General features: G+C 43.1%; 1 protein-coding gene and 1 long non-coding RNA gene across 2 annotated transcripts in view; one reads left to right on the top strand and one right to left on the bottom strand.

Annotated features, from left to right (window-relative positions):
• LOC137320685 (uncharacterized) overlaps positions 1-5,402 on the top strand; it is a 36,625-nt gene extending 31,223 nt beyond the window's left edge. Inside the window, exon 3 of the long non-coding RNA XR_010962613.1 lies at positions 5,324-5,402. This is a non-coding gene — a long non-coding RNA (uncharacterized lncRNA). The remainder of the gene's footprint in view (positions 1-5,323) is intronic.
• Positions 1-23,200, bottom strand: part of polr1a (RNA polymerase I subunit A) — a 132,660-nt gene that overhangs the window by 67,505 nt on the left and 41,955 nt on the right. The window contains exons 15-22 of the mRNA XM_067982355.1: positions 21,933-22,082; positions 11,848-12,031; positions 10,819-10,901; positions 5,276-5,434; positions 3,539-3,637; positions 2,333-2,485; positions 1,266-1,348; positions 143-308 (exon numbers count right to left, since the gene is read on the bottom strand). Coding sequence (XP_067838456.1) covers positions 143-308; positions 1,266-1,348; positions 2,333-2,485; positions 3,539-3,637; positions 5,276-5,434; positions 10,819-10,901; positions 11,848-12,031; positions 21,933-22,082 — 1,077 coding nt within the window. The remainder of the gene's footprint in view (positions 1-142; positions 309-1,265; positions 1,349-2,332; positions 2,486-3,538; positions 3,638-5,275; positions 5,435-10,818; positions 10,902-11,847; positions 12,032-21,932; positions 22,083-23,200) is intronic.

Here is a 23,200-nt window from a genome sequence, read left to right as displayed (position 1 = left end):
TGTCTGTTTTTGCCTACTAAGTAAATCTGCCAAAAAGAATGAGGAATTGTCTTGAATTGCTTGCATAAACTGGTCTGGAACATTTTAAGGACACAATGCAGATATACTTTCAATAATTCAAAGAAGTTAAAAGACAACTCACCTCATAGTTATCAGCAATAAAGGGAAACTGCCCTGGCTGCAGGAACTGAGTCTTTGGAATATCCAACCCATCCTCGCCATACATGAACTGTACAACACTGCCATCGCTGTCACGTACTGTCAGGTCATACTGTACCACCAGCCCTTCTAAATGTTTTATAATACATCTAAAATAAAATTCAAATAGAGTCAGAAGTATAATTTTATTTCTCCTTTGATTTAATCCTTATCTACGTCAGCCATGGCTCAGTCGGTCGCACTCTCGCTTCTGAGTCAGAAGGTTGTGGGTTCAAGTCCCACTCCAGAGAGTGGAGCACAAAATCTAGGCTGATACTTCAGTGCAGTACTGAGGGAGTGCTGCACTGTGGTAGGTGCCATCTTTCGGATGAAACGTTAAACCTCTGCCCTCTCAGGTGGGCGTAAAAGATCCCACGGTACTATTTCGAAGAGCAGAGGAATTCTCCACGGTGTCCTGGCCAATATTTATCTTTCAACCAACATCACTAAAAAACGGATTATCTGGTCATCACATTGCTGTTTGTGGGACCTTGCTGTGCACAAAATTGGCTGCCGCGTTTCCTACATTGCAACGGTGACTACACTTCAAGAATGAGAAACAAGTCTTTGAGAGGGTTTGGACACTGAAAAGGGAGACCCAGGTGAGAATAAGTGAGCTAAAGACTGGCAGCTGTAGACAACCCACCCAAGCGTACGTGACAGGCTTACTATAAGACAGTGTGTTTAAACTGTTGAATTCTTGAAGAGGTTCAGGACGCGGATCCACATGGTTACTAACCACTACCCGAGGAAAGAACGAGGTAATTGTCTTTCCTTTTCTTGTATTCTGTTGCTCGAACACTGTGTCTACTAGGCCAACATTCCATTTCACCAACCTGCTCCACTTGAGTTGTATCACAGCTACTTAATAATGAGAGTCTTCTATAATACCACTGAGAAATCTACAAAACAAACTGCACTCTCTCTGTTACCCACCCTTACAATAACTGACTGGCATAGTACTGTTGTTAGGGAGGAAAAGGACAACAAAAGGAGAATGGCTTTTTTTTAAAAAAAAACAGAAGTAAATATAAGTTTTTGCATTTAAAGTTTAAATAATTTCTTACCTTTGGAGATACCCCGAACGACTGGTCTTTACAGCCGTGTCCACCAGACCTTCTCTGCCAGCCATACAGTGAAAGAAAAACTCCTGGAGTACAAGAAAGCAACATTTAGAAATGAATACCGTTCATATTTTCATGATGGCAAACAACATGCACTTAGACATCACTTTGAACTCACAGAACCAAAAAGGTATTTTTTTGTCAGAATCCATGTCACAAGATTCTTCCAACTATTTGTAGTAATTCTCCAGCTACTCTTTTCTAAAATTCAGCAATACAAAATTCTTTAGTCACTGCGATCAGGTTTGCCGTCATTTTATTACTGCTTCAATGCTGCCTCTCCCTCTCCTCCTCTCCCAAATCGAAGTTAGGAGGCACAGCAAGTTGTGTAGATGGGAGCAGGAAGTTACAAAAGGACGTAGACGGAGTGGGTAAATCTGTGGCAGATGGAGCTCAATGTAGGGAAGTGTGAGATCATCTGACCTGGACATTCCAACAGACCAGTTTATTCACATACTACACATTGCGGGTCAAGGAGAAGTGGTTTTGCAAAATCTGGAGCGCGAGATGGACCAAGTTGAATTTAGTCAGCCGCTGAGACTGCTTCGAGGATGTGGCTTCACACTGCTTCGGCTTTGCACTGGCTGCACTTTATAAACTTTTAAAAACTGCTATTGCTAACCAAGAGCTTCCTGTGTCATCAACTAGTAAGTACGAAAGACTTGCATTTATATAGCTCCATTCACGACCTCAGGATGCTCCAAAGCGCTTTACAGCCAGTCAAGTACTTTTGAAGTGTACTCACTGTTGTAATGTAGGAAACGTGGCAGCCAATTTGTGCACTGCAAGGTCCCATAAACAGCAATGTGATAATGACCAGATTAGCTGTTTTTAGTGATGTTGGTTGAGGGATAAATATTGGCCAGGACACGGGAGAGAACATCCCATCTCTTCTTCGTATTACTGCCTAGATTTTGTGCTCAAGTCTCTGGTGTAGGACTTGAACCCCCAACCCCCACTCAGCTGACTACATAAGTGTTTGTGTGAGTGCGTGTGTAATTTTTTTTTACCGGAGGGCTGATACCAGTGAGGAATCGGCCAGTTACAAAACCGCCAGATCTCGGAGTGAAGTCATAAGGCTGGAAACAGGGCAAAGATTTTCCAGAAGGCATCAGTGGAGGTCGCCGTCCTTCCAGCTCAATTTGACCAAGAAGACACGAAATCTGAAAACAAAAAAAATCATCCCGTTTACTCTTGAAATCATTTTTACCACAGTAAACACAGATTCAGTTGATTCACAGAACATTACAAATTAAAAATGTTTAACCATTTCAAATATTTCTGAAATGGGTTATCAGGCAGAATTGAAATCACAGAAACAAAGAGGCTAGGTAGCACAATACTGTGCCGGGTTTTAATCTAGCTCAGAATGACAAGATAAAGTCACACGAATTTGCTTCCGCTTTTCCTAAGTTACAACAGTGACTACAATCCATTGGCTATAAAGCGTTTTGGGACGTCCTGAGGTCATGAAAGACATTACATAAATACAATCTTTCTTTCTTCTTTTTTAATTTCTCTCTGCTGGCTTTAAGGGTTCCAAGTGAAGTGAGATTGGGCATTGTGATTTGTGCACATAGACACCTAAATCCTTTTGATCCTCCACAGCTTCTAGTCTCTCACTCTTTTTTAAAAAAAACATTCTGATTTGTCTTTCTCAGATCCAAACTGGATGACCTCACACTTCTCCACATTGAACTCCATCTGCTATAGTTTTACCCTTTTGCAACCTCCTGTCCCATCTACACAACTTACTGTGCCTCCTGATTTAGCATCTTCTGCAAACATGGATATAAAACTCTATTCCTCCATCTAAGTCATCCATATACTGTATTGGTTAAAAGCGGAGGCCCCAGTACAGATCCCTGGGGAACACCACTTACCACATCCTACCAATCAGAGAGCAAACCCTTTATCCCTATTTTCTGTCTCCTACCTCTCAACCAATTACCAACCCATATCACAAGGTTACCTCCAATTTTCTCCAATGCTCTCATTTTCGCTAATAATCATCTGCACGGAACCTTATCAAATGCCTTCTGGATGCCAATGTAGACAACTTCCATAGACACTCCCCTATGTGCCATGCTAGCTACCTCCTCAAAAAAAAAATTAAACTAGATTAGTCAGGCTATGCTTTGGTCTATATATTAAAAAAAAAGACACACACATTCAAAAATGGCATAAGACTGCTCAACTGTTTTGGAATCAAGTACCTGCATTGTATTAACAGCTGAGCCCTTCGCACCAGACTGCACCATAAGTTGCAGGTTATTCTCTGGAAACCGTCTCTGAAGACCCAGGGGCATACACACCTGTCAGTCAAAACAAAATGCACAATGCATGTCAGCAGTAGATTAAATATAATCCATTATCTTAATCAAAGAGAACCTGTTACTTTACCTGCATGGCACAGAAAAAAAAAATCAAAAAAAGTGTATGGGGAAAGGGCAGATAAACGGGGCAACTCTTTTTTTATTCATTCATGGGATGTGGGCATCGCTGGCAGGGCCAGCATTCATTACCCATCCCTAACTGCCCTTGAGAAGGTGGTGGTGAGCCATTTTCAAAGAGCTGACCCAGGTGCACTGGACCAAATGGTCTCCTTCTGTGCTATAAAGCTCAATGATTCTAGGATAAATAAACCATTGAAAATTAAATTAAAACAATATTTTTTTTGTTGAACAGTTATGTACATTAGTGTACAGATAACCTTTACATCACCATTTCTTTTCATCATCATTCTTTCAAGTGCAGGCATCTACGTAATACCTAAAATCAAATTTTAAATCCCAATTATCAATGTGCTAATTTGTAGAAGTGATTAAACATTCATTCATGGTCACTCAATGCTGCATTTACATTATAGAGATAGCAGCACAGGCAGCCCTGCTTAAACATTCATTCGTGGTCACTCAATGCTGCATTTACATTATAGAGATACCAGCACAGGCAGCCCTGATTAAACATTCATTCGTGGTCACTCAATGTTGCATTTACATTATAGAGATAGCAGCACAGGCAGCCCTGATTAAACAGTCACTGGTGGTCACTCAATGCTGTATTTACATTATAGAGGTGCTCACTACAACAACTGACATCTTGCTATGTGTCACAATCTTTTCCAGCTGTTATTACGAGAAGCACAACGGAGTATAGTTTTTTTGTGTGAGGCAATGGAGGTAATTGATTTCAATGGAACGAAAAGCGGGCAGGTTCTACAACGGTTAGGAGGTCCCTCTGCCAGAATAGTGCTCAGGCGAGTGAAGGTAAAATCTACCTCCAATGTGTCAGTGGTTAGCTGAATGAGACTGAAGTATGTTTCCAACTCTAGCTGGAATGGCCATTTACTTCCATCACAAGTGGTCAGAGCTGGATGTATTACTGTCTCAAAAAAAAAAGCAAGAGAGGATCGCTACTGAAAGAAACACATCGCGACTGAAAGAAACAAATCAAACCGATGGAAAATCAAGTCAATGGGAACCAAATGCTGCTATTGGTCAGAACACCATCCAATTACCATTGGCTTGAATCCAGCTCAGGCAGATGTGATGACAATCTCTTCTACCTGCTGGCTGCAAGGACCCCACTTAAAAATGAGCTTTGGACAGTCTCATACCAGTTGTTTGTGAGTTTACGTGACCCACGTAATAAAATCCCACAAATTGGCCACATGGATAGATGTTGTGGGAACTGAAGGAAAGACACTGGTGCAAAAAGGGGGAGCTCTTCTGCGGCTGAGGTTAGGTGGACATTTTGAGATACAGAAGATGAAGTTTTAATCTCCAGATCTGACCCATTCTATCGCCGACCCGGGAGTGCTCAACACCCACACTGGGTGCAAAGAGTGGGAAAGCGCAGCACGCTTGAGCACTGATTTCCATCGCCTCCACCAAGAACAAAAATTCACCAAAGGAAAAAAAAATCAACCCCTAAGATGTCTCATTTCAGACCTTGTTGATTTGGTTGTTGTACTGATTCACTTCTTCCTTAAATTTCAGATCCACCACATTCATGTCCCTGGGATCTTTACTGAGGTGAGCGTCCTGCCATTTGTCCCGAGCTTCATCACACGAAGCAGACTCTGGTAAGTTAAAAGCATTTCGGACAGCCTGAAAATAGGATACACGTACTTGAATTAAGTATCAGTTTAGCATAACATACAGCCCATAAGTGAAACGCATCATTTACTACGTTACTCATTTGGTCGTCCTGAAACCTTCAACGCAATTTCTTCTAATTGCTATTTCAAGCAAAAATAAAAAATTTTTTGGAACATTTTTATGATTTCACCAGAAATAGCAACATAGGAAATGTTCCTGCTGTGTTTGTGGTGTTGATGCTTCAGTTCTAATGCCTTGGTCAGACCCCATCTGGAGTACGGTGTTCAGTTTTTAGCACCGAATCTCAGGAAACATTTATTGGCTTTGGTGGGGATTAAAGTGCCGATTCACCAGAATGACAGCAAGGCTTAAAAGGTTAAATTATGAGGCAAGGGTACATAAACATAGTTTATGATGTTGAGGTGAGATCTAATTGAGGTGTTTAACATGATAAATAGATCTGATAGGGTAGATACAGAGAAGTTATTTCCTCTGGTGGGGAATCAAGAACAAAAGGGTACAATCTTAAAATTAGAGCAAGGTCATTTCGGAGGGAAATCAGAAAGCACTTTTTCACACAAAGAGTAGCGGAAATCTGGAACTCTTCCCCCAAAAGGCTGTGAATGCTGAGTCAATTGAAATTTTCAAGGCAGAGACTGATAGATTTTTGTTGGATAAGGGTATCAAGTGGTATGGATCAAATGGAATTGAGGTACAGATCAGTCATGATCTAACTGAATGATGGAACAGGCTTGAGGGGCTGAATGGCCTACTCATGGTCTTATATTCCTATGTTGGACCACAGGAAAGCTCCAACCACCACCCTACCTCTTTATTTATGGGAGGGAATAAATAATACTTGTCACCAAAGCAATTATTTTCTTCAACCGTTCAAACTTGATTCTGGTCCTGCTAAACATTTCAGGATTAAAACAAAAGATTCTATTCTCTTTTAAAATAAAATTATGGGGCAGAAAATGTACAGAGGGAGTGAGGCGCATCCTGGCGAAAGTGCCAGGATGAGCCCACCACCTGGGAGCTCTGGCACCGACCAGTCCCTCCAAATGTCACAGGGTCACGGTGGCAGTCCCATGATTTCTATGCTGATGGCAGCATCTGTGCAACTTGGGGGCACACCTGCCCACCAAAGAGGCTGCAAATTATGGCTGGCCGGGAGAAAGGTCTCTGGGGCTCCCTGCAAAAAATTAAACATTGCCCCCCAACCGTGTGTTTTGTAAGGGGAGCCCCATTTAATTTTTTTTTTTTTTAAAAAGAACACTGCCTTATTCTTCAGGGGTAGAGATCACGAATCCAGTTTGGACTCCCAAGTGGGGCTCACTACCGACCTATCTCAGCAAGGCTCCACACTTTAGGAAGGATGTCAAGGCCTTGAAGAGGATGTAGAAGAGATTTACCATAATGGTACCAGGGACGAGGGACTTGAGTTATGTGGAGGGACTAGAGAAACTGGGCTTGTTCTCCTTAGAGCAGAGAAGGTTAAGGGGAGATTTAATACAGGTGTCCAAAATAATGAAGGGTTTGGATAGAGCAAATAAGGAGAAACTGTTTCCATTGGCAAGAGGGTCGGTAACCAGAGGACACGGTTTTAAGATGATTGGCAAAAGAACCAGAGGGGTGATGAAGAGAGATATTTTTAGGTAGCGAGTTGTTATGATCTGGAAAGCACTGCCCGAAAGGGTGGTGGAAGCAGATAAAGTAGTAACTTTCAAAAGGGAGTTTGATATACACTTGAAAAGGAGAAATTTGCAGGGCTATGGGGAAAGAGCAGGGGACTGGGACTAATTGGATAGCTCTTTCAAAGAGCCGGCATAGGCAGGATGGACCAAATCGTCTCCTTCTGTGCTGAATGATTCTATGGTATGCCTGGCCTAGTTTCACCAGGCATACTACCACTGATCCTACGCCAAGTGTCTCCAAGGGCCGGGTATGTGAGAACTCCTTCCGTTCGGAATCCCTTCCGTCAACCCCAATCCCTCCAATGCCATTGGCCTGCGAAATCCCCCACGGGAGGCCTGGGCCCACTGATCCAGGTCCTGGATCATTTCCACAGCATGCATACCTGAGCATTCTCAATCTCTACACCACTTATTATAGAGGGTATCTCTGTCCTGGAAATATGCCTCAGACAAAATATCAAACCTCAGTAACCAGCTTCAAAAGTGACAGCTCAAGTGAGGAACACATCATTTTTACATTAGATTTTCCGACTCAAGATAATACAAAAAATTCATTCTTTTAATTCCTTTTTGATGAAGGGACAATACTTTCCAGTAAAAGAAAAATGATTTAAAAAAAAAAAATTTTCCCCTCTTCCAGGTCAAATCCCTCATACCATACATCACTCCTGACCGAGGCGCCCGGGAGTGTCCCACCTACAACCAGACATTTAGCAAAGTAGCTTTTTAATATCCAAGTGCAGCCAGAGGTGACTTTTTCTCGAGATTTTTCCCTCCCACAGTGCAGGAGTGCACCTTTAGTAGGTCAGAGTGTAGAGGACTGCAGGCATGAACCTGCGTCCCACCTCCCCGTGGTGTTAAGCAGTTGTGCTCCATTACACGGCCCATTGCAGGGCTTCCTAAAGGAACGGTCAAGAAAAACGACCGCAATCCTGAAGCATTGGCATATTTCTCAAAAGCATTTTCATTTCTCAATGTATTTTTATCCTTTCTGCTAAAATCCCCTGCTCCCCCACCAAACATTCCCTGTCCAGGCTGGTGATTAATTTCTGAGACAGTCTAAAAATTAGAGCCAGACCTTTCAGGAGTGAGATTAGAAAACATATGTACACACAAAGGGTGGTAGAAGTTTGGAACTCTCTTCCGCAAACGGCAATTGATACTAGCTCAATTGCTAAATTTAAATCTGAGATTAGATAGCTTTTTGGCAACCAAAGGTATTAAGGGATATGGGCCAAAGGCAGGTATATGGAGTTAGATCACAGATCAGCCATGATCTTATCAAATGGCAGAGCAGGCACAAGGGGCTGAATGGCCTACACCTGTTCCTATATTCCTATGTACATGTGTTAATGCCACAATGAGAGGTCCCCAATTATTCTCTCCTTCAGCAAAGACAGAAGAATAGAGCCACTATTTAAACATCTAAGAGGCAATTTTCCCCAACTTCGCGTTCCTGGTCAGGAGCCTCAGCTATCACGACCATTGAAAATTCAGGCACGCTACCCACAATTTTCTGACCAAAGTAGTTGGAAAATTATGGAGCGTGTGCACTCAAATTTCCAATATGTGCTCTCAGCGGGCCAGGCTCCTCACCAGCAGTAGGAACTGGGAAAATTACCCCTTTTACTGTCACATTTGATTTGATTTGAAATCTTTACAACTGGATACAAACCAGGCGTACTGCACTGTTTAAATGCTTGTACTATTAGAAATCATAGAGTCACAGAAAGGTTACAGCACGGAAGGAGGCCATTTGGCCCATCAAGTCCGTGCTGACTCTATGCAAGAACAATCCAGCTAGTCCCACTCGCCCGCCCTATACCCGTAGCCCTGCAAATTTTTTCCTTTCAAGTACTTATCCAGTTCCATTTTGAAGGCCATGATTGAATCTGCCTCCACCACCGCCTCTGGCAGTACATTCCAGATCCTAACCACTCCCTGTGTAAAAAGGTTTTTCTTCATATCACCTTTGGTTCTTTTGCCAATCACCTTAAATCTATGCCCTCTGGTTCTTGACCCTTCCGCCAATGGGAACAGTTTCTCTCTATCTACTCTGTCTAGACCATTCATGATTTTGAATACTTCTATCAAATCTCCTCGCAACTGTCTCTGTTCCAAGGAGAACAACCCCAGCTTCTCCAGTCTATCCACGTGACTAAAGTCCCTCATCCCTGGAATCATTCTAGTAAATCTCTTCTTCACTCTCTCCAAGGCCTTCACATCTTTCCTAAAGTGCGGTGCCCAGAATAGGACACAATACTCCAGTTGTGGTCGAACCAGTGTTTTACAAAGGTTCATCGTGACTTCCTTGCTTTTGTACTCTATGCCTCTATTTATAAAGCCCAGGATCCCATATGCTTTTATAACTGCTTTCTCAACCTGCCCTGCTACCTTCAGCAATTTATGTACATATACCCCCAGATCTCTCTGTTCCTGTACCCCTTTTATAATTGCGCCCTTTAGTTTATATTGCCTCTCTTCATTCTTCCTACCAAAATGTAACACCTCGCATTTTTCTGTATTAACTTTCATCTGCCAGGTGTCCGCCCATGCCACCAACCTGTCTATGTCCTCTTGAAGCCTATCACTATCCTCCTCATTGTTCACTATACTTCCAAGTTTTGTATCATCTGCAAATTTTGAAATTGTGCCCTGTACACCCAAGTCCAAGACATTAATATATATCAAGAAAAGCAGTGGTCCTAGTACTGATCCCTGGGGAACACCACTGTACACCTCCCTCCAGTTCGAAAAACAACCGTTCACCACTACTCTCTGTTTCCTGTTACTTAGCCAATTCTGTATCCATGTTACTACTGCCCCTTTTGTCCCATGGGCTTCAATCTTGATGACAAGCCTTTTGAAAGTCCATACACACCACATCAACTACCTTCATCTAGTGCTACCTTCAGTGCCTTCATCTACCCTCTTGGATACCTCATCAAAAAGCTTAAGTTAGTTAAATACAATTTGCCTTTAACAAATCTGTGCTGGCTTTCCCTAATCAGTCCACACTTGTCCAAGTGACTGTTAATTTTGTCCTGGATTATCGTTTTTAAAAGTTTCCCCGGCACCGAAGTTAAACTGACTGGCCCGTAGTTGCTGGGTTTATCCTTACACCCTTTTTTGAACAAGGGTGTAACATTTGCAATTCTCCAGTCCTCTGACACTTCCCCCTTATCTATGGATGTTTGGAAGATTATGGCCAGTATCTCTGCAATTTCCACCCTTACTTCCCTCAGCAGTCTAGAATGCATCCCATCCAGACCGGGTGACTTACCTACTGTATGTACAGCTTGCCTTTCAAGTACTTCTTCTTTATCAATTTTTAGCCCATCCAGTATCTCAACAAAATCTTCCTTTACTGATACCAAGGAAGAAGATGCTGCCAGAGTAAAGACAGATGCAAAGTACTCATTTAGTTCTTCGGCCATGCCATCTGCCTACATGAGTAAATCTGCTTTATGGCCCCTAATCGGCCCCACCCCTTCTCTTACTACCTATTTAGATGCCTATAGAAGACTTTTGGATTTCCTTTTATGTTGGCCGCCAGTCTATTCTCATACTCTCTCTTTGCCCCTCCTATTTCCTTTTTCACTTCCCCTTTGAACTTTCTATCTTCAGCCTGGTTCTCACTTGTGTTATCAACCTGACATCTGTCAGAGGGGTCAAAGGGATTAAAGGGATCTTTACCTTGGCTCCACAATGTGTCGATTCCGCAATGATTTTCTGCCGCTTTGCGTTTGCCCTGGGCTTCACTAGAATATCTTCAACATCTAATTTTAAAAAGAAAGACAAGTTTAGCAAACATTTACATACAATCACTTGAGGGGAAGCTTTTACATACAATCATTCGAGAAAGCCTTTTTAAGCTTTCAAAAACATAATTTTCCAACTAAAACTTCTTCATAAAGGGGAATATCTTGTATTTAAGGAAGAACCTGCATCTAGCATAATATCACATCCTCAGGATGTTCCAATGGTTTCCTTTTGAAGCGCAGTGGAAACCTTTGTGTAAAATGCAACAAATGACGAATTAATTTCAATTTGACAAATTACTTTGAAATTTTAACTTCCATTTGCCTTATTAAAAAAAACACACTTATAAGGCTCCATGGGTAGCCTAGCATACATCCATTTTAATAGAGCACTGGAAACATTTACAGTCTGCTTATATACCCTTCTCGAATGTTTCTGTCAGCCAGATACTTACCCACCCTACCATCGTCACATTCTGCTTTCCATCCCAAGCCAGTTCTCTAATTAACCATCACCTTGACCCTTGATCCACTTTAACAGCTTCACATTTGGAACTTTCCCAAATGCCTTTTGGAAATTCAGGTACATTATATCCACTCGATAGTCCTCAACGGCTAACTAGCCACTCATAGAATTACCACTCATAGAATTTTTTAAAATGTGCCGTGTAACATTGATCTCTTCCTGTTCAACGTTCCAACGACCTGATTGAAAAGACTGTTCTATCCTTGCGGAATGTGTGCCCGGAAGGTGTTGAATGGGCGGTCTGTGTGTGTACTGGAGTTACCCAGCGCATGCAAAGGAATTTCCTGACGACCACGTCACTTTAAGTGGACACATTTTACAAGGTAATTGGTATTCGATACAAAGTTCTAAAAATAACAGTACTTTTTAGTTTGAAATATGAAAGGAAAACAGGAGAGAAACAGACTAAGATTTGCATGGTGAATAATAAACTGTTACCTAAAGTAAATCCCCTGTACAGCTGGAGGTAAGCCGTGAAGAGACGAGCCAGACAGGTCAGTAGCTTTCCACTGGTCTCGCCACCATACAGCTCCTGACAGCAGTGGACCAAGCCATAGGCAGAGCTGCCGTAGTGTGCCTTGTCCAGAACGCCACACAGCAGCTCTCCTTCCTGAATAACAACCTGCCGTCCAAAAGAAAACTGGTGTAACCATTTCATAACCATAACAGTACAATAAGCATTAACGGAACGATATCACACTTTGCAATATTAGAAACAACAGTGTGAAAATGTATGCGCTATTTTAACAAAGGGTTAAGAACGAAAGAACTTGAGTTTATATAGCACCTAATCACAACTTTTAGAACATCCCAAAGCGCTTCTCACAGAATGAATTCCTTTGAAGTGCGGTTACTGTTATATACAAAGCAAGGTCCCACAAACAGCAATGAGACGGCCAGTGGGCCGATGAATGGCAGATGGAGTTTAATTTAGATAAATGTGAGGTGATGCATTTTGGTAGATCGAATCAGGCCAGGACCTACTCCGTTAATGGTAGGGCGTTGGGGAGAGTTATAGAACAAAGAGATCTAGGAGTACAGGTTCATAGCTCCTTGAAAGTGGAGTCACAGGTGGATAGGGTGGTGAAGAAGGCATTCGGCATGCTTGGTTTCATTGGTCAGAACATTGAATACAGGAGTTGGGATGTCTTGTTGAAGTTGTACAAGACATTAGTAAGGCCACACTTGGAATACTGTGTACAGTTCTGGTCACCCTATTATAGAAAGGATATTATTAAACTAGAAAGAGTGCAGAAAAGATTTACTAGGATGCTACCGGGACTTGATGGTTTGACTTACAGGGAGAGGTTAGACAGACTGGGACTTTTTTCCCTGGAGAGTAGGAGGTTTAGGGGTGATCTTATAGAAGTCTATAAAATAATGAGGGGCATAGATAAGGTCGATAGTCAAAATCTTTTCCCAAAGGTAGGGGAGTCTATAACGAGGGGGCATAGATTTAAGGTGAGAGGGGAGAGATACAAAAGGGTCCAGAGGGGCAATTTTTTCACTCAAAGGGTGGTGAGTGTCTGGAACAAGCTGCCAGAGGCAGTAGTAGAGGCGGGTACAATTTTGTCTTTTAAAAAGCATTTGGACAGTTACATGGGTAAGATGGGTATAGAGGGATATGGGCCAAGTGCAGGCAATTGGGACTAGCTTAGTGGTATAAACTGGGCGACATGGACATGTTGGGCCGAAGGGCCTGTTTCCATGTTGTAACTTCTATGATTCTATGAATAACCAGTTAATCAGTTTTTGGTGGTGGTGTGGCAGGAATGTCGGCCAGGAAACAGGAGAACTCCCTGCTCTTCTTTGAAAAAGTGTCGCGGGATCCTTAACAAAAGACAGATGGGGTCTTGGTTTAACGTCTCATCCAAAGGGCAGCACCTCCGACAATGCAGCACTCCCTCAGTATTGCACTGAGCTGTCAGCCTAGGTTATGTGCTCCAGTCCCAGAGGGAGTCTTGACCCTACAACCTTCTGACTGAGTGGCAAAAGTGCTACCAAATGAGCCAAACTGACACTTAATTCATTTATTTTTAAATGCGTTCTTATGCCATTAGCAGACATTGTGATTTCATAACCTTAGTTTTTACTTCTCACGATAGTGAAATGAGAACTGATGAGACTATCTATAATTTGTTTACACTTGACTTTCATACAAAAAAGCGAGGTGAATTTAATGTTGAATAATCACTGTAACTACCACATTGTAGCCACTATTGTGTCCCGAGTGCCTGATTACTGCAACGAGCTACGAAAAAAAAAATTAAAATACAAGGGTCTGCTGTTGTCCAGCAGGTCAAAACAATGGCACTTTGGTTATTGCAGGAAAAGAAACTAAACTGGTGGACAACAACGACAAACCGTTTTGATGCAATGTGGTACTTGTTGAAAATTCTCTCGCTGTACAATAACAGGTTTGGACTCAAGATAACGCGTTACGCCTTGAATTCCAACCACCTGTCTGTGAAGAGCAACCAATGGGCCAAACCTTCCTGGAAAAATAACGGCGAGTTCACGACGCACGTCATTATCAATGTGTAAATCGGCCACGAAGTTCAGGGCCAGAAGAGGTATGCTGGGAATTGCAAATCTCCATAATTTGCTGGTCGATTTACATCGAAACTACAGAACAGAAACAGGTCATTCGGCCCAACTGGTTTATGCTGGCGTTTATGCTCCACAAGACCCTCCTCCCTCCCTACTTCATCTAACCCTATCAGGATACCCTTCTATTCCTTTCTCCCTCATACGCCATTTGCTTCGCACAAAGCAGCGGCTCGCCCTCAACCTCCCCGTTATTTTTAAGAACTTGCTGGAATCATACATTAAATGCCCATTAAACTCGCTGCAGAAAGTTAGGGCTCATACTCAACAGTGTAAGTACCCTTTAGACGACGTGATAATTGTTAATGCAATGCCAATCAAACTCTCCAGCCCAGAAAGGGAACAATTTAAACTGCTGAGTCTCATTCCTGCCCATAGTAAATTCTTCTTGGAGATTTTTAAATTTAAATTTTTTTTTAACTTTTCCTTTCTATCTTAATCCAATCTTTCTTTTCCTCTCTTTATTTCTCTTTTCGCACTTGATTTATATAGAAACATAGAAAATAGGAGCAGGAGTAGGCCATTCGGCCCTTCGAGCCTGCTCCGCCATTCAATATTATCATGGCTGATCCTCTATCTCAATACCATATTCCCGCTCTCTCCCCATACCCCTTGATGCCTTTTGTGTCTAGAAATCTATCTAGTTCCTTCTTAAATATATTCAGTGACTTGGCCTCCACAGCCTTCTGTGGTACAGAATTCCACAGGTTCAGCACCCTCTGAGTGAAGAAATTTCTCCTCATCTCAGTCCTAAATGTCCCACCCCGTATCTGAGACTGTGCCCACTCGTTCTGGACCCCCCCAGCCAGGGGAAACATCCTGCATCCAAACTGTCTAGCCCTGTCAGAATTTTATATGTTTCAATGAGATCCCCTCTCATTCTTCTAAACTCGAGTGAATACAGGCCGAGTCAACCCAATCTCTGCTCATAAGACAGTCCTGCCATCCCAGGGATCAGTCTGGTGAACCTTTGCTGCACTCCCTCTATGGCAAGTATATCCTTTCTTAGGTAAGGAGACCAAAACTGCACACAATACTCCAGGTGTGGTCTCACCAAGGCCCTGTATAACTGCAGTAAGACATCCTTGCTCCTATACTCAAATCCTCTCGCAATGAAGGCCAACATACCATTTGCCTTCCTAACTGCTTGCTATACCTGCATGTTTGCTTTCAGTGACTGGTGTACAAGGACACCCAGGTCCCTTTGCACATCAACATTCCCCAATCTATCACCATTTAAATAATACTCTGCCTTTCTGTTTTTCCTTCCGAAGTGGATAACTTCACGTTTATCCACATTATACTGCATCTGCCATGTATTTGCCCACTCACTCAACTTGTCTAAATCGCCTTGAAGCCTCTTTGCATCCTCCTCACAATTCACAATCCCACCTAGTTTTGTGTCATCAGCAAACTTGGAAATATTACATTTGGTTCCCTCATCCAAATCATTGATATATATTGTGAATAGCTGGGGCCCAAGCACTAATCCCTGTGGTACCCCATGAGTCACTGCCTGCCACCCGGAAAAAAACCCATTTATTCCTACTCTCTGTTTCCTGTCTATTAACCAATTTTCAATCCATGCCAGTATATTACTCCCATATTCTTTAATTTTGCACACTAACCTCTTGTGTGGGACTTTATCAAAGGTCTTCTGAAAATCCAAATAAACCACATCCACTGGTTCTCCCTTATCTATTCTATCAGTTACATCCTCAAAAAATTCCAGTAGGTTTGTCAAACATGATTTCCCTTTCATAAATCCATGTTGACTTTGTCTAATCCCGTTGATATTTTCTAAGTGTCCTGTTATCACATCCTTTATAATAGACTCTAGCATTTTCCCTACTACTGATGTTAAGCTAACCGGTCTGTAGTTCCCGGTTTTCTCTCTCCCTCCTTTTTTAAATAGTGGGGTTACATTTGCCACCGTCCAATCTGTAGGAACTGTTCCATAATCTATAGAATTTTGGAAGATGACAACTAATGCATCCACTATTTCCATGGCTACCTTTTTTAGTACTCTGTGATGCAGATTATCAGGCCCTGGGGATTTATCGGCTTTCAGTTCCATTAATTTCTCCAGCACTATTTTTTTTTTACTAATACTAACTTCCTTTAATTCCTCCTTCTCACTATTCCCTTGGTTCCCTAGCATTTCTGGGAAATTATTTGTGTCCTCTTCCGTGAAGACAGAACCAAAGTATTCTGTCTTCATGGTATTTGACTCCAATTCACCCTATTTCCTTCTCTGAGATAGATGTTCCTAACTCAATCTTCAAAGCCCATTGGTTAAGGAGATAGACTGTTGGTCCCGTTGTTCACAAATGTCCCTGATGCTCCGTTAAGCTCGTTATCAGCTCGCACTTCCAGCAAGTTACGGGTGAAAAAAATTTCCGAGCTGAAGGGTGCAGGAAAAGTCGAACTAACGGCGCACGCTGAGAGATGCCCTGTTCCAACAAGATGTGACCCAATGTTATGATTTTAAAGTACCCTCTTATAATTTTCAACTGAAGGAAAATGTACAAACTATCTATTCAGTGGTATGTGGGTTGAAGACCACCTCCCTCCCACCCATATTAAAAAAGCAATGAGAAATCTATAAAGGCACTCGGACTTCAACCGGAAGGAAATTTTGTCCTGTGGTCATCCCAAGCGTTTTTCAACAGCTGGTGGCTGTCTTTATGGATCAATGCATTTTCTGTTTACTTTCTTCTCTTCTCACAGTTGTAAACTACCAGTTAGGATAATAAGTATCTCAGTAATTACTCCTCCGTAGCAATAACACCCAGTCAAAATATTTTTAAATAAAGAATTGCTCGGTCATGGGGCTCGAGCAGATTGACAACAAACCCTCAACCCATCCCATCCTCTCTAAGTCCTGCAAGCCAATCAGTCAGCTTTCTTTACCAACTGGATCAATCAGAAACTTGGTACTTTAGTTTGAAGTTTTATTCCGGCATTTTAGATTGTACAGGAGTGGCACGTAGGTAAATATATGTACACGTGGCAGATGTGGGAAACGTGGACACGTGGCAGATGTGGGAAACGTGGACACGTGGCAGATGTGGGAAACGTGGACACGTGGCAGATGTGGGAAACGTGGACACGTGGCAGATGTGGGAAACGTGGACACGTGGCAGATGTGGGAAACGTGGACACGTGGCAGATGTGGGAAACGTGTACAAAGCTAAAAACTCACAGTCCCTTGAAATTGGAGGAACTACTTCCCGCGAACCAATGGAGCCACGTCACCCAAAGCAACCCAAAAAATTAAAATTCTAGAGTGGCCTAGCCCCCCCCCTGCTTCACACCTAAATCTCTTTGCTAGATCTGTCATCAAGATAAAAGCTTTGTACGATTACTACTCGCAGCCCACAGATCTGGACATTATTAAACAGATTACACCTGCTATCCACATTCCCACATCTGCCACGTGTACACATATTTACCTACGTGCCACTCCTGTACAATCTAAAATGCCTGAATAAAACTTCAAACAGAAGTACCAAGCGACCGATTGGCCCAGTTGGTAAAGACAGCTAAGCCCTAAAGAGTAAGAAGGTTCCACACTGGTGTCCCAGTCTGAGCCATGTTAACGGGTCTCAGCCAGGGGAGCAATAGGGTAATACAAATGGCCCAAGGCACCTGAGCCAGAGATGGGGGCGGGGGTGAAATTCACCTGGTTTTCCCACTCCTGATCACTATCTAGTGACCCTGCTAGAAAGCGTGTGCTTCTGGATGTTTGCCAAGAACAGCATCAGGCTCAGCCGGAATGGCCCCCTCCCCCCCCCCCCACGTAGCAACATAGGAACAGGAGGAGGCCATTTAGCCCTGCGAGTCTGCTCCACCATTCAGTTAGATCATGTCTGATCTGTACCTCAATTCCATTTACCCGCCGTACCTCCATGTTCCTTGATACCTTTACCTAACAAAAAAATCTATCGATCTCACTCATGAAAGCTTCAATTGACCCAGCATCCACAGCCTTTTGGGGGAAGAGATTTCCAGCTATCCACTACCCTTTGTGTGAAAAATTACTTCCTGATTTCCTTCCTAAAAGGTCTTGCTCTATTTTGATTTATGTCCCCTCGTTCTTGGTTCCCCCATAACAGAAAATAGTTTCTCCATGTCTACCCTTTCAGATCCTTTTAACATTTTAAACACCGCAATTGGATCACCCCTTAATCTTCTATACTCAAGGGAATACAAACCAACTTTATGCAACCTGCCCCCATAACTTAAAGAACCTCAGCTACTCAAGATAGGCTCAAGGACCTTTGTCTTTTACTTTAGAGCAACATAGACTTGAGAGTAAACTAGCAGGGAACATAAAAACTGACTGTAAAAGCTTCTATAAATATGTCAAGAGGAAAAGATTTATGAAGACAAATGTAGGTCCCTTACAGTCAGAAATGGGGGAAATTATAATGGGGAACAAAGAAATGGCAGAACAATTAAACATATACTTTGGTTCTGTCTTCACAAAGGAGGACACAAATAACCTGTCAGAAATGTTAGGGAACCAAGGGTCTAGTGAGACAGAGGAGCTGAAGGAAACCAGTATTAGTAAAAAAAAAGTGCCAGGGAAATTAATGGGGCTAAAGGCTGACAAATCCCCAGGGCCTGATAATCTACATCCAAGAGTACTAAAGGAAGTGGCCCTGGAAATAGTGGATGCATTGGTGATCATCTTCCAAAATTCTATAGACTCTGGAACAGTTCCTACAGATTGGAGGGTGGCAAATGTAACCCCACTATTTAAAAAAGGAGGGAGAGAAAAAACAGGCAATTACAGACCAGTTAGCCTAACATCAGTAGTGGGGAAAATGCTAGAGTCTGTTATAAAAGATGTGATAACAGAACACTTGGAGGGCATTAACGGGATTGGACAAAGTCAGCATGGATTTATGAAAGGGAAATCATGCTTAACAAATCTACTGGAGTTTTTTGAGGATATAACTAGTAGAATAGATAGGGGAGAGCCAGTGGATGTGGTTTATTTGGATTTTCAGAAGGCTTTTGATAAGGTCCCACACAAGAGGTTAGTGTGCAAAATTAAAGCACATGGGATTGGAGGGAATATACTGGCATGGATTGAGAATTTGTGGACAGACAGGAAACAGAAAGTAGGAATAAACAGGTCTTTTTCCGGGTGGCAGGCAGTGACTAGTGGGGTACCACAGGGATCAGTGCTTGGGCCCCAGCTATTCACAATATATATCAATGATTTGGATGAGGGAACTAAATGTAACATTTCCAAATTTGCAAACGACACAAAGCTGGGGTGGAATGTGAGCTGTGAGGAGGATGCAAAGAGGCTCCAATGCGATTTAGACAAGTTGGGTGAGTGGGCAAGAACATGGCAGATACAGTATAACGTGGATAAATGTGAGGTTATCCACTTTGTTTGTAAAATCAGAAAGGCAGATTATTATCTGAATGGTGATGGATTGGGAAAAGGGGAGGTGCAACGAGACCTGGGTGTCCTTGTACACCAGTCGATGAAAGCGAGCATTCAGGTGCAGCAAGCAGTTAGGAAGGCAAATGGTATGTTGGCCTTCATTGCAAGAGGATTTGAGTACAGGAGCAGGGATGTCTTACTACAGTTATACAGGGCCTTGGTGAGACCACATCTGGAGTATTGTGTGCAGTTTTGTTCTCCTTATCTGAGGAAGGATGTCCTTGCCATGGAGGGAGTGCAACGAAGGTTTATCAGACTGATTCCTGGGATGGCAGGACTGACGTATGAGGAGAGATTAGGTCGACTAGGCCTATATTCACTAGAGTTTAGAAGAATGAGAGATGATCTCATCGAAACATATAAAATTCTAACAGGACTACAGACTAGATGCAGGGAGGATGTTCCCGATGGCTGGGGAGTCCAGAACCAGAGGTCACAGTCTCAGGATACGGGGTATGCCATTTAGAACCGAGATGAGGAGAAATTTCTTCACTCAGAGGGTGGTGAACCTGTGGAATTCTCTACCACAGAAGGCAGAGGTGGCCAAGTCATTAGATGCATTCAAGAAGGAGATAGATATATTTAATGCTAAAGGGATCAAGGGATATGGGGAAAAAGCTGGAACAGGGTACTGAGTTAGACGATCAGTCATGATCATTTTGAATGGCGGAGCAGGCCTGAAGGGCCAAATAGCCTACTCTTGCTCCTATTTTCTATGTTTTTATGTTTCTAGTGGTGACCTGATAGAGGTCTATAAAATAATTGAAGGGCTGGATTTTCCCTGTTGATAGATTATTCCAGTTTAACAGATTGGGGAGGACCAGGGGACATGAGTTTAAACTGTGGAAGAGTAGGAATAGACTGGATGTTAGGCGGTTCTTCTTTTCCCAGAGAATTGTCAGCCTCTAGAATGCTTTACGACTGGTGTGGTGGGTGCTGACTCTCTGAACGCCTTCAAGAGGGAGCCGGGCCAGTTTCTGAATGGGGCAGAGATCGCATCATGTAGAAGGTAAGTGTCTTTATAGGTAACACTTGGTCCATGCGATCTCCTGGACTGGTTTCGATCTTCTGAGGGGGTCGGAGAGGAATTTTACAGAATATTTTTTCCCTTATTGGCCCTGGGCTTTTTCCGTTTCTTTTGCCTCTCCCAGAAGATTACATGGCTGCAGGGGTGGGTGTGAGGAGATGAGAAGTGTTCGCCATGATGGTCCGGCCATTATGGTGTGGGGCAGGCTTGATGGACCAGTTGGTCTTTTCCTGCCCATCAATTTCATATGTTAGTATATTCTGGTGAATCTGCGCTACACCCCCTCCCAGGCCAACATACCCTTCCTGAGGTGCCCAAAGCTGAACACTGTACTCCAGCACTGTGGGAGAACCTTCACCACACAGACTGCAGCGGTTAAAGGCGGCGGCTCACCACCACCTTCTCAAGGGCAGTTAGGGATGGGCAATAAATGCTGGCCTTGCCAGCAACGCCCACATCCCATGAACGAATAAAAAAAAAATCGGGTCTGATCAAGGCTCTATACAGCAGTTATAGAACAAAGAGATCTAGGAGTACAGGTTCATAGCTCCTTGAAAGTGGAGTCACAGGTGGATAGGGTGGTGAAGAAGGCATTCAGCATGCTTGGTTTCATTGGTCAGAACATTGAATACAGGAGTTGGGATGTCTTGTTGAAGTTGTACAAGACATTAGTAAGGCCACACTTGGAATACTGTGTACAGTTCTGGTCACCCTATTATAGAAAGGATATTATTAAACTAGAAAGAGTGCAGAAAAGATTTACTAGGATGCTACCGGGACTTGATGGTTTGACTTACAGGGAGAGGTTGGATAGACTGAGACTTTATTCCCTGGAGAGTAGGGGGTTAAGGGGTGATCTTATAGAAGTCTATAAAATAATGAGGGGCATAGATAAGGTAGATAGTCAAAATCTTTTCCCAAAGGTAGGGGAGTCTATAACGAGGGGGCATAGATGTAAGGTGAGAGGGGAGAGATACAAAAGGGTCCAGAGGGGCAATTTTTTCACTCAAAGGGTGGTGAGTATCTGGAACGAGCTGCCAGAGGCAACAGCAGAGGCAGGTACAATTTTGTCTTTTAAAAAGCATTTGGACAGTTACATGGGTAAGATGGGTATAGAGGGATATGGGCCAAGTGCAGCTTAGTGGTATAAACTGGGCGACATGGACATGTTGGGCCGAAGGGCCTGTTTCCATGTTGTAAACTTCTATGATTCTATGATTCTATATGTCAAACAGGCCACTAAACTTCACTGTCTAGGCTCACAGATGAAGAAGGGCTGCATGGGTGAGTTATCACAGGTGCCGGGTGCCCACAGAACCAATACCCCTGTCTGAGTCAACACCTTGAAGAAGAAGTACCAAGCACCAAATTCAATTTTGGACTGCCTGAAGATTGCAAAACACAATGGAAGTACTAACATACCTTGGACTCGGACATCCACTCCATATCAAAGTACACCACCAGGCGCTGAGCTTCTTTAATCCAAGCCTTCCCACTGATTTTAGCTTTTCCCGTCAAGTTCAATGGTATTTGATCCTTGGGGATTATGTTAATCAGCAACGTAGAAACAACCTGAAAAGACAGCAACATGTTTTAAGGTGCGGCACAGAGAAATGGGATTGACCAGTGACAGTCAGGCAGTAAATAGTTGTAATGATACGATATTACATGTCATCCACCACATTCGATACATACCCAGTACCAACAGTATTAGGATCACATCATATTAAACCACTCGCCATTGTTATTCTTATGCAGTTCAAGCATTGTTTTCCCCATTCCAATTTTCTCTGTTCCTCTCCTGAAGGTACCAACTCTAGCTCAAATATGGCTCCAAGGGTAGCAGGTGCCATTCTCAGAAAATGCTGGAAACACTCAGCAGGTCAGGCGCCATTCTCTTATCTTGCCCAAGCAACCATTGTTCATGTGTGAGCCTGGGCATTTTGAGAGTTGGTGAAGTATCGATTGTGGATAACAGCAAAGCCTGATCCTGCCCTCATTTAACATCCACACACGTGCGCTTCCCAGTTTCAGCCACTGGATACCATTCGGCAGTGGGACCTCCTGACCGGTTCCAATGCCCCCACCTCCCTTAGTCAAGGGGCGCCCTGCTGTAGCGCCCTAACAACGCCCCACCTGAGCTCAGTTAACTCAACAAAAATGAGGATTGAACCTGGAAGCCTTCCTATTGCGTATAGCTCAGTTCCATATTGGGATTGCTCTCACTAGCTGAGTCACTGGGTGAATACTCTGACCGTTTATTTGTTATTATATTCTTTCCCTCTCTTAAGGCCCCCTTTTCCCCCCCATGTATCAATTCCATCCGACAAAGATGGCAAGACAATTGCTCAGCTTCTGCCACCGGTGGCCTGACTGACAGCTTTTTTTCCCTCTCTGTGGGGAACAGAAGTTTCCGGTCTCTACTGTGTACCTCTCTCTGACGTTAAAGTACAGATCAAAAAACACCGTGCTTGGGGAGGGCTTGGACAAGAATCCGCGCCCTAGCACTCGGTCAACAATTTTTTTTTTCCAGGACAAAAATTTAAACCAGTGCAAAGCTTTACCAGTGAGCGCAGCTATGCTGTGGCCATCGATCTTAGTTAGCAGGTAGTGATGATTCGCAGGGGCAGATACCTTGTTTATCACGGCTTGATGAGAAGCTGGCTCCTCTGCACCCGAATTTACACATT

Source organism: Heptranchias perlo, chromosome 1, assembly GCF_035084215.1.
Source record: "Heptranchias perlo isolate sHepPer1 chromosome 1, sHepPer1.hap1, whole genome shotgun sequence".
In the NCBI taxonomy this organism is placed as follows: domain Eukaryota; kingdom Metazoa; phylum Chordata; class Chondrichthyes; order Hexanchiformes; family Hexanchidae; genus Heptranchias; species Heptranchias perlo.
Note: the sequence above shows the minus strand (reverse complement) of the source record. Positions and strands in the feature narration are given on the sequence as shown.